This window comes from Dreissena polymorpha, chromosome 6 (assembly GCF_020536995.1).
Source record: "Dreissena polymorpha isolate Duluth1 chromosome 6, UMN_Dpol_1.0, whole genome shotgun sequence".
Lineage (NCBI taxonomy): Eukaryota > Metazoa > Mollusca > Bivalvia > Myida > Dreissenidae > Dreissena > Dreissena polymorpha.
The window spans coordinates 68,720,214-68,738,258 of NC_068360.1; the positions used below are offsets into that span (position 1 = coordinate 68,720,214).

The 18,045-nt window shown below is 36.5% G+C and overlaps 1 protein-coding gene across 2 annotated transcripts in view; it reads right to left on the minus strand.

The window, feature by feature from the left end:
- Window positions 1–6,787: 6,787 nt before the first annotated feature.
- Window positions 6,788–18,045, minus strand: part of LOC127836576 (translationally-controlled tumor protein homolog) — a 36,029-nt gene continuing 24,771 nt past the window's right edge. For both annotated transcript variants that reach the window (XM_052363235.1, XM_052363234.1), the window contains 2 exons: window positions 16,553–16,680; window positions 6,788–7,225 (listed from right to left, as the gene is read on the minus strand). In XM_052363235.1, coding sequence (XP_052219195.1) covers window positions 16,562–16,680 — 119 coding nt within the window. In that variant the 3' untranslated portion in view covers window positions 6,788–7,225; window positions 16,553–16,561. The remainder of the gene's footprint in view (window positions 7,226–16,552; window positions 16,681–18,045) is intronic.

Consider the following 18,045-nt stretch of genomic DNA (forward strand, 5'->3'; position numbering starts at 1 on the left):
TGCGGGTGCAGACTGCTCATCTATTTTACTTTTTAAAGGTGAAGGGACCTATCTCAATTCCAATCACAAAGGAGGGAGGGGTGGAGTGGAGATGTGGGGGTATAGTGTGGGGTGTGGTCACTGATTACATTATCTTCCAAAAATTCAAAAAAAAAAAAATTTTTTTTTGGGGGGGGGGGGGGGGCGGGGATTCTTGGGATGATTGGACGGTATATCAAAAATAAAATAATAACAAGGGCTGTTTGTAAAACATGCATGCCCCCCATATGGGCTGTCCGTTGTAGTGGCTGCCATTGTGTGAATACGATTGTCACTGTGACCTTGACCTAGTGACCTGAAAATCAATAGGGGTCATCTGCGGGTCACGATCAATGTACCTATGAAGTGTCATGATCCTAGGCAAAAGCGTTCTTGTGTTATCATCTGAAAATCATTTTACTATTTCGGGTCACCATGACCATGGACCTTGTGACCTCAAAATCAATAGGGGTCATCTGCAAGTCATGATCAATCTACCTATGAAGTTTCATGATCCTAGGCGTATGCGTTCTTGAGTTATCATCCGGAAACCATTTTACTATTTCGGGTCACCGTGACCTTTGACCTAGTGACCTCAAAATCAATAGGGGTCATCTGCAAATCATGATCAATCTACCCATGAAGTTTCATGATCCTAGGCGTATGCGTTCTTGAGTTATCATCCGGAAACCATTTTACTATTTCGGGTCACCGTGACCTTTGACCTAGTGACCTCAAAATCAATAGGGGTCATCTGCAAGTCATGATCAATCTACCCATGAAGTTTCATGATCCTAGGCATATGCGTTCTTGAGTTATCATTCAAAAACCATTTTACTATTTCTGGCCACCGTGACCTTTGACCTAGTGACCTCAAAATCAAAAGGGGTCATCTGCGAGTCATGATCAATGTACCTATGAAGTTTCATGATCCTAGGCCCCAGCGTTCTTGAGTTATCGTCTGACAACCACCTGGTGGATGAACCGACGGACCGACCGACATGAGCAAAGCAATATACCCCCTCTTCTTCGAAGGGGGGCATAAAAATAAATATTTGTGTTTTTTAACCATGTTTAAACAAAAAAAAAAAAATTTTTTTTTTTGGGGGGGGGGGGTATAGTGTAAAGGGTGTGGTAGTCATTTATTAGATGATCTTTAAAAAAAAATTGGGGGGGGATTCGGGGGGCGTGGGGATGGTTTGGGTGGAGTCTATTGTGGTATGTCAGGTAAGAGTTGTTTTGTCAAAGTATCAATCAAATCTACTCATAAATAAAGAAGTTATGGCAATTTTAGCAAAATTTAATAATTTGACATTGAGTCAAGGTCATTCAAAGGCAAGGTAAAATTCAACTTGCCAGGTACAGTACCCTCATGATAGCATGAAAGTATTTGAAGTTTGAAAGCAATAGCATTGATACTTTAGAAGTAAAGTTGATCTACCCACAAAATTTAACCATATATTCAAAGTTACTAAGTCAAAAAAGGGCCATAATTCCGTAAAAATGACAACCAGAGTTATGCAACTTGACCTTTACTGTCCCCTTATGAGTGTTATGCGAGTGTTCCAAGTATGAAAGCAATATCTATGATACTTTAGGGGTAAAGTGGACCAAAACACAAAACTTTTAACCAAATTTTCAATTTTCTAAGTATAAAGGGCCCATAATTCCGTCAAAATGTATGTCAGGGTTACATAACTTTGCCTGCACAGTCCCCTTATGAAAGTTAGTAAGTGTTGCAAGTATGAAAGCAATAGCTTTGATACTTTAGGAATAAAGTGGACCTAAACACAAAACTTAACCCTTTGCATGCTGGGAAATTTGTCGTCTGCTAAAATGTTGTCTGCTAAATTTCAAAAATTAGCATTTTCTTCATTTTTTTCAAAGAATACTATCAGAATAGCAAACAGTTTGGATCCTGATGAGACGCCACGTTTTGTGGCGTCTCATCTGGATCCAAACTGTTTGCACAGGCCTTCAAAATTCGGTTCCCGCGGTGAAAGGGTTAACCAAATTTTCAATTTTCTAAGTATAACAAGAGTGCCAAACTGTCACAAGATACGCCCGTTTGAAGGTTTTGGACAACTTGATAACTTTACCATGACACATATTTGAACTTGACCTACATATCATCTAGACACAACTTCTGACCAAATTTGGTGAAGATCAGATGAAAACTACTTCAACAAGAAAATTCGTTGAATTGATATCCCCCGCCAATATACTTCTGGACACAAAAGTGTTATATTTGAAACTCAAATAAAAATATTGCATAAAAATATTGCATGTGTTAATCGGTTGCATGTCTCCAATCAGACCTGACTGATATATAATCTATATACTACCTCTGACCAAGTTTGGTGAATTCAACTTGAACTAGAGCTTTGTCACTGAATGTGACTTATACCCCCATACCACTTTGACGCAGGATAAAAAGTTGTTTAAAAGTTTCGGATGAATACAATTTGAATTAGAGTCCGGACAAAGTGGCGCCGTTGAAAATGCACTAATTGACCCTATGACCTAGTTCTTGACCCGACATGACCCATATTCGAACTTGACCTAGATATCAACTAGATGCAACTACTGACCAAGTTTGGTAAAGATCGGATGAATACAATTTGAAAAAGAGTCCGGACAAAGTGGCGCTGTTGAAAATGGACTAATTGACCCTATGACCTAGTTTTTTTACCTGGCATGACCCATATTCGAACTTGGCCTAGATATCAACTAGATGCAACTACTGACCAAGTTTGGTGAAGATAAGATTTATACAATTTGAATTAGAGTCCGGACAAAGTAAAATGCACTAATTGACCCTTTGACCTAGTTTTTGACCCAGCATGACCCATATTCGGACTTGACCTAGATATCAACTAGATGCAACTACTGACCAAGTTTGGTGAAGATCGGATGAATACAATTTGAATTAGAGTCCGGACAAAGTGGCGCCGTTGAAAATGCACTAATTGACCCTATGACCTAGTTTTTGACCCGGCATGACCCATATTCGAACTTGGCCTATATATCAACTAGATGCAACTGCTGACCAAGTTTGGTGAAGATCGGATGAATACAATTTGAAATAGAGTCCGGACAAAGTGGCCCCTTTGAAAATGCACTTATTGACCCTATGACCTAGTTTTTGACCCGGCATGACCCATATTCGAACTTGGCCTAGATATCAACTAGATGCAACTGCTGACCAAGTTTGGTGAAGATCGGATGAATACAATTTGAATTAGAGTCCGGACAAAGTGATGCCTTCCGCCCGCCGCCCGCCCGCCAAGGGGTTTCACATAATACGTCCCGTATTTTATACGGGCGTATAAAAAGGGCACATAATTCTGTCAAAATGCCAGAGTTACACAACTTTGCCTGCACAGTCCCCTTATGATAGTAAGTGTTGCAAGTATGAAAGCAATAGCTTTGATACTTAGGAATAAAATGGACCTAAACTCAAAACTTAACCAAAGATTTTATAGGTTTAAAAAGGGCACATAATTCTGTCAAAATGCACGCCAGAGTTATCTAACTTTGCCTGCCCAGTCCCCTCATGATAGTAAGTGTACCAAGTTTGAATGCAATAGCATTGATACTTTATGAGAAAAGTGGACCTAAACACAAAACTTACCTGGACGCCGACGCCAAGGTGATGACGACAATAGCTCATAATTATTTTTTTTTCAAAAAATAGATGAGCTAAAAAGGACCACAACCATTTTCAAATTGAGCTAAGCAATCATAAGAACAAATGTTCTGACAGAGTTTCATGAAGATTGGACTATATTTGTGACTTCTAGTGTTCACAAGGTTTCACTATAGCCATATAAGGAAAACTGCCCCACCCCCTTGTGGTCATGTTTTTTAACGGACCGCAACCATTTTCGAACTCAGCTGAGATATTATAGGGACATATTTTCTAATCATGTTTCATGAAGTTTGGACTATAAATGCGATTTTTAGTGTTAACAAGGTTTTAATATAGCCATGCAAGGAAAACTTCCCCAGCCCCTGGCTTCTATGTTTTTCAACAGACTGCAACCATTTTTGAACTCATCTAAGATATCATTAGAATTAATGTTCTGATCAAGTTTCATTAAGTTTGTACAATAAATGTGACTTCTAGTGTTAACAAGGTTTTACTTTAGCCATTTAAGAAACTGCCCCGCCTCCTGTCGGCATGTTTTTCAACCAAACGGAAGAATTTTCGATCTTGTCCAAGATATAATTGGGGGCTTATGTTCTCACCAAGTTACATGAAGATTGGGCTAAAAATGTCTAGTGTTTACTCATACTATAGCCATATTAGGAAACATGCCCCGCCCCCTTGTTTTTCAACAGACCAGAACCATTTTCGAACTTGTTCAAGATAGTATTAGGTCACATGTTCTGCCAAACTTTCACGAAGAATGAACAATAAATGTGGCCTCTAGAGTGTTAACAATGTAAATGTTGACGATAGACAAAAGGCAATCGCAAAAGCTTACCATGAGCACGTTGTGCTCAGTTGAGCTAAAAAATACGTGAATTTAAGCATTTAATCTCATTTTTTGATGTGGTTTAATTGAGTATTTAATACAATGCTCGTTGATATCAATACATTTATTATAATTTTCATGTTGTGGTTCATTCTTTGTTAGACTCGTAGACTTTTCCTTAGCGCCAACTAAGATATATGTTGAAGATCTTTTTTCATCTGTGTAATCATAAGTGGAGTTTTTGTGAATCTTGTATAAAAAGATTGTTAATTTATGTCATTTTCCTCCTTGATTTTTTGTGTGTGCAAAATCTCACCACTAAACAATTAGAAGTAAATTACATTGGGAGTTGAACTTCGTGTCATATGACTGTAAGTCATATTAAATATATTCAAAGAGGGAACAACTACAGTGCCTTCAGCGATTTGATATAGTATGCGCTTGTCTTTAGACCTTTAAGCGTCCGAATATGCTAATGTATATCAACTTGTGTAGCATAACCAAAAAAACAAGAAACCGTCGGAGACAGGTGATGCTCCCCAAAGGTTTTTTGTCACAATATTGCACTATATATTCAGATAAAAGGAAACGTCTTGAGGGTACAGTAGTTGGGGGGACAAGATTTTTTTATAGAAAATTTCAAAGGGCCATTAGTCTGTGAAAAATCATCCGACCAAAACCCGCTGATGATATGCACATCTCCTCTTGGTAGTGAAGCTTCCCATAAAGTTTCATTGAATTCCGGTCATTAGTTGCTGAGAAATAGCCCAGACAAAAATTGTGCACGGACGGACGCACACACGCACGGACAGATGAGGCGGCGAATTTATGCTCCCCCCAAAATAAATTTTGGGGGGAGCATAAAAACGGGTTATTTTCGAGATTGGAATTACTTGCCATAATGCATCATTTAGTGTAAAGATAAAGAAGCTTTATTTAACGCCGCATATAATCAACAAGTAACATTAGCTTTACAGTTATTGTGCGACAAACAAAGTATCCGCTAACGAATACTTCCCTGGCTGTTTCGATTTATTCTTCAAAAATTATTGATATTGCTTTCCAAAACAATAGTGGATGATGCTTATGAAAATAGAACTGAATGTACTAAACAACCAACTATGTAGCCCCTGCTTCTTTTTAATAAGTCAAACATTTTTGTATCAGTATTTTATATTGCGGAAAGCGAGATTACAGGTACTCCAAATGTACAAACATAGAGTTCGTTTAAACAATTTGGAAACTTTCACCTACCAAACATGTTTTATTACATAATATTTTCATGAATATGATAATCTCACAAGAACCAGGCATTCACTTATCAAGTATGGCAAAATTATCTGAATAAATATACGACACACAATATTTTCTCCGTTTTTCTGTTGATTAATGGGGTTATGGGCTTTCTGTCTGATTTCAGTTGATACCACCCTCCTGTATAAAAAATTGCTATTTCATCCGACAAATTCTTCATTAAAAATATCTTTTTTAATTATCAAAATTGAAGATTTTGTTACAAGAAATGGAGAACATTATAATTACTGCATTATTTGTTACAAAATTGACACTAATAACATCTGAATATTTTGTTCTTAAGTTTTCCATTTTGGATACATTAAGTGAATAAAAATATTAAACAATGATGTTTGGAAAAGATTTTTTCAATCCTCATGGATTTGAGTCTGGACTCACAGAAATTAATAGCAAAGAGCCCTGGTGGGTGCAAAGTTCCCACAATTAATTTATATTCGTACACTATAAACTTTAACTGTGCAAGAATGATTTACACTAAGTACATTTTTGCCAGATAGATTCATTCCACAAATAAAGTCAATTCATAAACCATATGCCAAATACGTTATGTTGTTTAAATAAGCTATGGACAAGTCCAATTAATTGGACAAACCTCAAACAGATTACTACATCATATACTAAAGGATTTAGCCACATGCTACACTTGCCTGTGAATCATCTGCTGACAACAGCTGTTGTCTAAGTTATTCTTGTCTTTAATTGATAAACAAACCGCAACTGCTAAAAGAACAAGTTAAGATAACTCAAGGGACATCACTTTACAAATAATGATTAAATATTTAAATAATTATCAAAGTAAGCCTAGATTTTTGAAGAAGAACTATAAACCAGGAACATTCAACCTTTAAGCATATCATCACAGAATACATAGAAATGTTGCTTCATTAAAGCCAAACGATCACCTTACATTTACTACGGATATAAAATGTCCATCAATGTCCATCAGGTATGGAAAAAGTACAAATATTTCTGAGTTATGTGTATAAATATGTTTATTTGTATGAGTTTCATTAATAATCGACAGGAAAAGAAAACAAACAAGATATTTACAGTTTTCAATCCTATCAGGGGCTGAAGGCTACAAATAAAAATTTCACATAAGGTACTGTTATTGCACTACTTAGACACATACATTGATTAAGTCAATATAACTTAGCATTATTGTATACATGCAAAATACTGATTCTATCTTATAACTCTTATACAGTGTCCACTTTTTCATTATAAGCCCCATGTGTTAACAGTCAAACACTGCTTGCAAAATGTGCTATTTACAAGTGCAATTTGACTCTTCGGTTGTATTTGAGCAGACAGCTGAGGTCCCTGTAATAAACAAGGATCGCATGTTGATATCTGCAGCATTGTTGTTTAATGTAGTCCATATCTCCGTAGCAATTCATGAAGTGAAAAAACTGAAACAGAAATACAAAAATCATGATTTAAATGGAAAATTTGTCCTAAATTTGACAGTGACATGCTGGTTTCATATATATGAATTCTTCCTGCAAGCTTTAAGTTTGTTATTTATGATTTAAATGACAACATTTTATTTCTTCAAGCTGAGACCAGCAGATGAATATGAATATGTCCAGTCAAACAAGGGTTTGACAGTTTTGAATGCAATACAGTTCTCCACTATAAGTTAGTACAAGAGCTTGTCACAGTAGTGCCGAATCCCTGCCAAAATGTGTTTGCTTGTATGACAACATTTGTTATAAGGAGTAGAATAATATTTGTAAAACATGGCACCTGTGTCGTCTATTTATATTTCAAGGATCAATTAATTATATAGTGTTGGAATTTTGCTGTAGAGAATTAAATATATGGACATTTTTCGAAAGGGAGATAATTAAACAAGAGCACCACATAACGGGTGCCAGCTCGGCTGCAGGTGCATTTTTGAAGATTTTAAGAGGTCACAGTGACCTTGACCTTTGACCTAGTTACCCAAAGATGATTGTGGCGTGTAGAACTCATCAAGATGCAGCTACATATGAAGTTTCAAAGTTGTAGGTGGAAGCACTTTGATTTTAGAACCAATGTTCAAAACCTTAAAAAAATGTTTTGCGGACGCCGGACACGACACGACGAGCTGGCTATGACAATACCTCTGGTTTTCTCCAAAAACAGCCGAGCTAAAAAGAAGACTATAAACAGTTACTGTTCTTGATCACTGTATTTTTCCTTAAACTCATCTATTCATTTTACAGTGAATACTTCAGTGTTCAAATTAAAATATTATTGTAATATTAGATAAAGGGATATATTAAAATTTAAAAGCTAAAATATATACTATGAAATTAAATTAAAGATCATTTAAAATAATAAATAAAAAAAATAAAAAAATAATAATACAAATAAAACAAGAAACTGTTGGAGACGGGTGATGCTCCCCAAAGTTTTTTTTGTCACAATATTGCACTATATATTCAGATTAAAGGAAACGTCTTGAGGGGCATAACTTTGGACAAAATAATACGATGGATGGTTTAGCAAGTTAAAAATTTCAAAGGGCCATAACTCATCTAACCAGAACCCACTAATAACATGCGCATCTCCTCAAGGTTGTTAAGCTTCCCATAAAGCTTCATTTAAGTCCAGTCAGTAGTTGGGGAGAAATAGCCCGCACAAGAATTGCACTATATGTACAGTTTATAGAAAATTTCAAAGGGCCATAACTCTGTGAACAAGAGCAACGCCTTGCGGGTGCAGACCGCTCATCTATTTTTCTTTTTAAAGGTGTAGGGACCTATCTCAATTTCTATCACAAAGGATGGAGGGGTGGAATGGTCATTTATTACATTATCTTCCAGACATGCAAACAAATTTTTTTTTTGGGGGGGGGGGGATTGTTGGGTGGGATGGTTGGGCGCTATTTCAAAAATAAAATAATAAAAATAAATATTGGTGGTTTTTAACCATGTTTGAAAAAAACAAGAGATGTGTTTGTCAGAAACACAATGCCCCTTATTGCACCGCTTTGAATAAAAAACAACAACTTTTTTTACCTTTGACCTTGAAGGATGACCTTGACCTTCCACCACTCAAAATGTGAAGCTATGAGACGGCTGCTTTGAAATATTAATTATTTGACCTTTGACCTTGAAGGATGACCTTGACCTTGAAGGATAACCTTGAACTTCCACCACTCAAAATGTGCAGCTTCATGATAACGCCGCTTTGAAATTATTATTTTTTTGACCTTTGACCTTGAAGGATGACCTTGACCTTGAATGACCTTGATCTTGAACTTTCACTACTCAAAATGTGCAGCTTCATGAGAACGCCGCTTAGAATTTTATTAACTTTTTTACCTTTGACCTTGAAGGATGACATTGAACTTCCACCACTCAAAATGTGCAGCTTCATGAGAACGCCGCTTTGATTTATTTTTATTTTTTTACCTTGAAGGATGACCTTGATCTTCCACCACTCAAAATGTGCAGCTTCATGATAACGCCGCTTTGAATTTTTAAAATTTTTGTTTGACCTTTGACCTTGAAGGATGAGCTTGACCTTGAAGGATGAGCTTGACCTTGAACCTACACCACTCAACATGTGCAGCTTCATGATAACACCGCTTTGAATTTTTTTTGACCTTTGACCTTGAAGGATGACCTTGACCTTCCACCACTCAAAATGTGCAGCTTCATGATAATGCCGCTTTAAAATTTAGTATTTGTTTTTTGACCTTTGACCTTGAACTTCCACCACTCAAAATGTGCAGCTTCATGAGAACGCCGCTTTGAATTATTTTTTTTTTACCTTGAAGGATGACCTTTACTTTCCACCACTCAAAATGTGCAGCTTCATGAGATACACATGCATGCCAAATATCAAGTTGCTATCTTCAATATTAAAAAAGTTATGGCCAATGTTAAAGTTTTCAGACGGACAGATGCCATATATTTGACATTTGACCTTGAAGGATGACCTTCACCTTCACCTTTCACCACTCAAAATGTTCAGCTCCATGAGATACATATGCATGCCAAATATCAAGTTGCTATCTTCAATATTGAACAAGATGCGTTTGTGAAACACAATGTCCCCCTATATGACGTTTGACTTTGAAGGATGACCTTGAACTTGTGAAGGATGACCTTGACCTTTCACCACTCAAAATGTGCAGCTCCATGAGATACACATGCATGCCAAATATCAAGTTGCTATATTCAATATTGCAAAAGTATTCATAAAATAAGTGATTTGGGCCACATATATTTGACCTCTGACCTTGAAGGATGACCTTGACCTTGACATTTCACCACTCAAAATGTGCAGCTCCATGAGATGCATGTGCATGCCAAATATCAAGTGGCTATCTTCAATATTGCAAAAGTATTCATAAAATAAGCGATTTGGGCCACATATATTTGACCTCTGACCTTGAAGGATGACCTTGACCTTCACCTTTCACCACTCAAAATGTGCAGCTCCATGAGATACACATGCATGCCAAATATCAAGTTGCTATCTTCAATATTGCAAGTTATCATAAAATGAGCGATTTTGGCCATATATATTTGACCTCTGACCTTGAAGGACGACCTTGACCTTTCACCACTCAAAATGTGCAGCTTCATAAGATACACATGCATGCCAAATATGAAGTTGCTATCTTCAATATAGCAAAAGTTATTGCAAAATGTTAAAGTTGGCGCAAACAGACAGACAGACCAACAGACCAGGCAAAAACAATATGTCCCCCACTACTATAGTGGGGGACATAAAAAGTTATGGCCAATTTTAAAGTTTTCGGACGGACAGACACCATAAATTTGACATTTGACCTTGAAGGATGACCTTGACCTTTCACCACTCAAAATGTGCTCCATGAGATACACATGCTTCCAAATATCAAGTTGCTATCTTAAAAAGTGAAAAAGTTATGGCCAATGTTTTTTTTCGGACCGACAGACAGACTGACGGACAGTTCAACTGCTATATGCCACCCTACTGGGGGCATAAAAAATTTTTTGGGGTGGGGGAAGGGGGGGTATAGTGTGAGGGTGTGGTGGTCATTTATTAGATGATCTTTAATTAAAAAAAAAAATGGGGGCATTGGGGGGGGGGGGGGGTGGGGGTGGAATGGTTTGGACGGCGTCAATTGTGGTATGTCAGGTAAGTGTTGTTTTGTCAAAGTATCAATCCAATCTAATTATAAATAAAGAAGTTATGGCAATTTATGCTTTAGGGGTAAAGTGGACCAAAACACAAAACTTAACCAAATTTTCAAGTATAAAAGGCCCACAATTCTGTCAAAATGTCAGTCAGAGTTACATAACTTTGCCTGCACAGTCCCCTTACGATAGTTAGTAAGTGTTGCAAGTATAAACAGTAATGGCTTTGATACTTTAGGTAAAAATAGACCTAAACACAAAACTTAACCAAATTTTCAATTTTCTTAGTATAAAAAGGGCACATAATTCCGTCAAAATTCCAGTCAGAGTTACATAACTTTGCCTGCACAGTCTCCTTACGATAGTTAGTAAGTGTTGCAAGTATGAAAGCAATGGCTTTGATAATTTAGGAACAAAGTACACCTAAACACAAAACTTAACCAAAATTTTCAATTTTCTAATTATAAAAAGGGCACATAATTCTGTCAAAATGCAAGCCAGAACTATCTTACTTTGCCTGCACAGTCCCCTCATGATAGTAACTAAGTGTACCAAGTTTGAATGCAATAGCATTGATACTTTATGAGAAAAGTGTACCTAAACGCAAAACTTAACCGGACGCCGACGCCAAGGTGATGACAATAGCTCATTTTTTTCCAAAAAATAGATGAGCTTAAAATCATCCGACCATAACCGGCTGATAATATGCACATCTCCTGTTGGTAGTGAAGCTCCCAATAAAGTTTCATTGAATGTCCGTGATAAGTTGCTGAGAAATAGCTCGGACAAGAATTGCACTATATGAACAAAGGAAAATTTTAAAGGGCCATAACTCTGTGAAAAATCATCAGACCATAACCGGCTGATAATATGCACATCTCCTGTTGGTAGTGAAGCTTCCCATAAAGTTTCATTGAATTCCCGTAATAAGTTGCTGAGATATAGCCCGGACAAGAATTGCACTATATGTACAATGGAAAATTTCAAAGGGCCATAACTCTGTGAAAAATCATTCAACCAGAACCGGCTGATAATATGCACATCTCCTCTTGGTAGTGGCGCTTCCCATAAAGTTTCATTGAATTCCAGTCATTAGTTGCTGAGAAATAGCCCGGACAAGAATTGCACTATATGTACAGTTAATGGAAAATTTCAAAGAGCCATAACTCTGTGAAAAATCATCCGACCATTACCAGCTGATAATATGCACATCTCCTCTTGGTAGTGAAGCTTCCCATTAAGTTTAATTGATTTCCGGTCATAAGTTGCTGAGAAATAGCCTGGACAAGAATTGCACAATATGTACAGTTAATGGAAAATTTCAAAGGGCCATAACTCTGTAAAAAATCATCCGATCAGATTCCGCTGATAATATGCACATCTCCTCTTGGTCGTGAAGCTTCCCATAAAGTTTAATTGAATTCCGGTCATTAGTTGCTGAGATATAGCCCGGACAAGAATTGCACTATATGTACAGTTAATGGAAAATTTCAATGGGCCATAACTCTGTGAAAAATCATCCGACCAGAACCGGCTGATAATATGCACATCTCCTCTTGGTAATGAAGCTTCCCATAAAGTTTAATTGAGTTCTGGTCATTAGTTGCTGAGAAATAGCCCGGACATATTGTGCACGGATGGACAGACACATGAACGGACAGACAAAGCGTCGACTATATGCTCCCCCCCAACAAAATTTTTGGGGGAGCATAAAAAAATAAATTTATAAAGGGAGATAATTCAAAAATTATGGCCAAAAGAGTTATGGTTCTTAGTCACTGCACTTTACTACTTGCCATCTGTTTCAAGTAAATCCCTACAGTAGATTTAGAGTTATGCTCCAGACAAAAATTGACTTGGATATTATATAAAAGGGGAGATAATTAAAAAACTAAGATAGATAGAGTTATGGTTCTTGGTCACTGCACTTCTCCTAGTTGCCATCTGTTAATATTTTAAGTTTCAAGTAAATCCTTCAGTAGATTTAGAGTTATGCTCCAAACAAATTTACTTTGAAATTTTATAAAAGGGAAGATAATTCAAAAACTAAGGTAGATAGAGTTAAAGTTCTTGGTCACTGCACTTTTCCTAGTTGCCATCTATTTATATTTTAAGTTTCAAGTTAATCCCGCAGAAGATTAAGAGTTATGCCCCGGACAAAAATTTACTATGAAATTATATAAAAGGGGAGATAATTAAAAAACTAAGGTAGATGGAGTTAAGGTTCTTGGTCACTGCACTTCTAGTTGCCATCTGTTTATATTTTAAGTTTCAAGTAAATCCCTTCAGTAGATTTAGAGTTATGCTCCGAACAAATTTACACTGAATTTATAAAAGGGGAGATAATTCAAAAACTAAGGTAGATAGTTATGGTTCTTGGTCACTGCACTTTTCCTAGTTGCCAACTATTAATATTTTAAGTTTTAAGTAAATCCCTTCAGTAGATTTAGAGTTATGCTCCGAACAAAAATTTACTATGAAATTTATATAAAAGGGGAGATAATTCAAAAACTAAGGTAGAAAGAGTTATGGTTCTTGGTCACTGCACTATTAGTTGCCATCTGTTTATATTCTTAGTTTAATGTAAATCCATTGAATAGATTGGAGGTATGCTTTGGACAAAGTTTCGGACGGAAGGACGGACGCACAGACGGACGGAGACTATTACTTTATCCCCTCCGAATTTTTTCGGCGGGGATAACAAGAGCACTGCATAGTGGGTGTCAACGCTCGGCTGTGGGTGCACTTTTGAATAAATGAAAGCTTGTCAGAAGAATATTAGAGGCCACAGTGACCTTGACCTTTGACTTAGTGACCCAAAAATGGGTGTGGGGTGTAGAACTCATCTAGCTGCAGCTACATATAAAGTCTCAATGTAATAGGTGGAAGCACTTAGATTAAAGAGCCAATGTAAGAGCCACGGCGGACGACGAGCTAGCTATGACAATACCTTGGGTTTTCTCTAAAAACAGCCGAGCTGAAAAACACAATTAACAAGATGCCTGACGGCGACATATCCAGTCCTTTGTCAACTAGAGCTTTGTCACATACGTGACATATACCCCCACGTGTTGCATTGACAGACTATTTTGCATGCTGTCTTCACAAAACAAGGGAATCTAATTTATGACGAATTTTAAGAATTATTATGCCATGATCATGTATAGCCATTTTGACCTTTGAACTCTTGAATTCTTTCACATGACACGCTGTCCAATGACTGTGAACAAAATTAATGTACAGTCATTTTAAAATCTCACAATGAATGACCTACCGGTAGTTATGGCCCAGACAAGATCATTTATTGCCATTTTTGACCTTTGGACTAAAAGTGTGACCTTGACCTTGGAGAATTTGAAGTAATTCTTTCGCGCGACACACCGTCCAATGATGTTGAACATATGTACCAAATGATTTTAAAATCTCACAATAAATGACAAAGTTATGGCCCGGCAAGCATTTGACCTTTGAACTCCAAGTATGACCTTGACCATTGAGATATCGACATACTTCTTTCACATGACACACCGTGAACAAATGTATCAAGTCATGTTAAAATCTAACAATACATGACATAGTTATGGTCCGGACAAACTTTCAGTTTAAAACACACTAAGTGACCCGTGACCTAGTTTTTGACCTTGCATGACCCATATTCAAACTTGACCTAGACATCTTCTAGATACAACTTCTGACCAAGTTTGGTGAAGATTGGATGAAATTTCCTGACAAACCAACAGACCTTTTGGTAATGGGGGTATAATAATGCATTTAATTATTTATGAAGCTGAAGCACGCACATTCAATCTTTGACCAAAGTGGGACACACTTTATCCATGGTTAACAATTTTGGTAATTATTTTAATAAACTGGTAGTTTTACAAATTATGTAATTCCAGTCTGGAAAGCCTTATAAATCTTTGCAGAACAGATACTGTGGTTAAACATGACACAGTCTCAATATGGTATTTGTGGTTAATATGTTTTTCAATTGCATGATGAATGATGTTACAGTCTAAGCAATTTAATAGCAACTTAAGCCTTTGATCTAGTTTACCATGACCATTTAGGAGGGAGATGATGTTTTAAAATTGCATGGTTAATTACAACATAAAGCTGTTTTGTGGACAATAACAGGGATTTTTTTGGCCAAATATTCGGCTCTGTTCCCAATCCCAAAAAGTATACTTCTTTCCCAAAATGTGGGAAAAAATTCCCAATTAAAAAAAAAAAATGAGATTTTTTTTTTTTTTTTTAGAAAGAAGTGTCTCAGGCGTATTTTATCTCAATTTTAATTTAATTACATATAACAAAGTATTATATGATTCTGTTCTTTTAATTTGAATGATTATAAAGAGTTATATGAAATTTAGTATTTCACTAATCAGTGGACTTTTGGTGTGAAAAAAAGGCTAATGAATTTATTTTCCCAATTTCATGAAAATGCAGATAAAATTCCCAATTCCAAAGCCATGGGCTATCTTCCCAAAAAGTGGAGAAAAAAAACCCCTGAATAATGAGATTTGTCTTTCAAGTGTGACCTTGATCTTTGAGATTTGGGTGTAACTGTAACACTCAGATGATTATCATTTGTATACGTGTCAGGTGTAACAGTTACACGTCCTGAAACATATACGTGTCAGGTGTAATAGTTACACGTCCTGAAACATATTATACTATCATAAATAAAGAAGTTATAGCAATTTAAGCAAAATGTTCAATTATCTATGTGTAAAAGGGGCCATTATTATGTAAAAATGCTTGATACAGTGGTCTTCTCTTGTTTATAGGTTGGGGTCATGTTGGTAAACAAGTATGAAAATATAAAAGCAATATGTCAAAGGATATAGATAATATTTGGGGTAGTACGCAAACTTTAACAGAGATTTATCCATAATATGCATATTATAAGTATAAAAGGGGCAATAATTATGACAAAATGCTTGATAGAGTTGTCTGCTTTTGTTTATAGGGGTTGGGGTGATGTTGGTAAACAAGTTGAAGTATGCAAAATATGAAAGCAATATGTCAAGGAACAATGAAAATAAATGGGGTAGTACGAAAACTTTAACATTTGCTGTATATTTTAAGTGGAAAACGGGCCATAATTATGACAAAATGCTTGATAGAGTTGTCTGCTCTTGTTTATAGGCTGGGTTCATGTTGGTAAACAAGTTTGCAAAATATGAAAGCAATATGTCAAGGGACAATGAAAATAAATGGGGTAGTACGAAAACTTTAACATTTGCACGCTAACGGCATGGCACGGAACGCCGACGCCGGGGTGAGTAGGATAGCTCCACTACATATATTTCATATATTATAGTCGAGCTAAAATTTGCATGATAAATGACAAAGTTTTAATCAAAACAAAGTATTCGGTGTAAATGTCTACCCTTTGACCGTTAAAGAGTGATCAGGACTGCACATGCACAACTTCATATCATTAGGAACCATGCCGTCATGTTTTATGATGCACCTTGAAAAGTATAGACAACATCCCAAGACAATTTTGTGTTGATGTACATTAAAAAATATATTCAGTATACCCCCTTTACTTTATTGCCTTAAGATTCCCTAGCAGCTTCACTAAGCAAATTGTGCAAGAGCACTTACATGTGTAGTCTATGCCTTCTCCTCTGTCACTAGACACTTGATGAAGTACATCGTCACCCCCATACCACTCTCGTCCCACTTGCCAATGATTGGGGCACACTTAAACTCAGATGCATCAAAGTTTTCAGCTACAAAAGAGAGAACACAGACCTATTACATACAACAAATGATTAAGGCTCTTTTTTCAAAGCTGATAATGGACCCAAAATGTGTCAAAAGGAAATTTGGCCTCTGCTAAATTTCACTAGAGTTTGCAAAAATAAATTTTTAAATAATGTCAAAATTTCAAACAGCATGTTTGTACTAGTTTTTAATGTATAACTTTTTTAAACATGAGGTATATTTCGTATGTGTGACATTGACCTTAAAGCAAACACACCGATGTCTATTGGTGCATAGTGTCTATCGAGGTCGCCGTGGCATAATAGATATGGTGTCCCCATTGGGACTGGGAGGTAATGGGTTCGATCCCCACTCGGGGAGCGTTCTTCAGATCTTCCCCAAAGACACCAAGCACTGGTTCTAGGCCCAGGAAATGGACTCGAGAGCGTTTCAATAAGCCTTAGCTTTCGATGTAATCGAGCTTAAATAAATAGGTTGGTGCATACAATATAGATCGTCTTGAAATGATGAAGAATTTAGCCAATGCACTATAAAGAAATAGAAATAGTGAACCAGTGTTTTGTTTTGTTCAAATTTTGGTCCCATAGGGAGACCCATTCCTGATGGAAACGAGATGTGTTTGTCAGAAACACAATGCCCCCTCATGCGCCGCCTTTTTTAAAACCTTTGACCTTGAAGGATGACCTTGACCTTTCACCACTCAAAATGTGCAGCTCCATGAGATACACATGCATGCCAACTATAAAGTTGCCATGTTCAATATTTCAAAAGTTATTGCAAAACTTTAATGTAAGGTTAAAGTGTTTTTTTTACCTTTGACCTTGAAGGATGACCTTGACCTTTCACCACTCAAAATGTGCAGCTCCATGAGATACACATGCATGCCAAATATCAAGTTGTTATGTTCAATATTTCAAAAGTTTTGCAAAACTTTAATGTAAGGTTGTTTTTTTTGTGTTTTTTTAACCTTTGACCTTGACCTTTAACACTCAAAAGGTGCAGCTCCATGAGATACACATGCATGCCAAATATCAAGTTGCTATGTTCAATATTTCAAAAGTTATTGCAAAACTTTAATGTAAGGTTAAAGTTTAGATGACAGAATGACAGACAGACAGGCCAAAAACAATATACCCCCGATCTTTCGATCCGGGGGCATAAAAAAGTATATATATATTTGTTCCAAGTGGGACCTAAAAATTCCCAATCTAAGGTTTCCAAAAAAAAAAGAATATTTTTTTAAATCAGTCTAAACATGCAGGACCTTTTTTCCTTCGTAGAGATTGGCCTTGGGAAGCCATTTCTAAATTTGGACCTGGACATTTCACAAATCTAACAAGGCCACAATTCTTGACAAATTGGCCATTTTT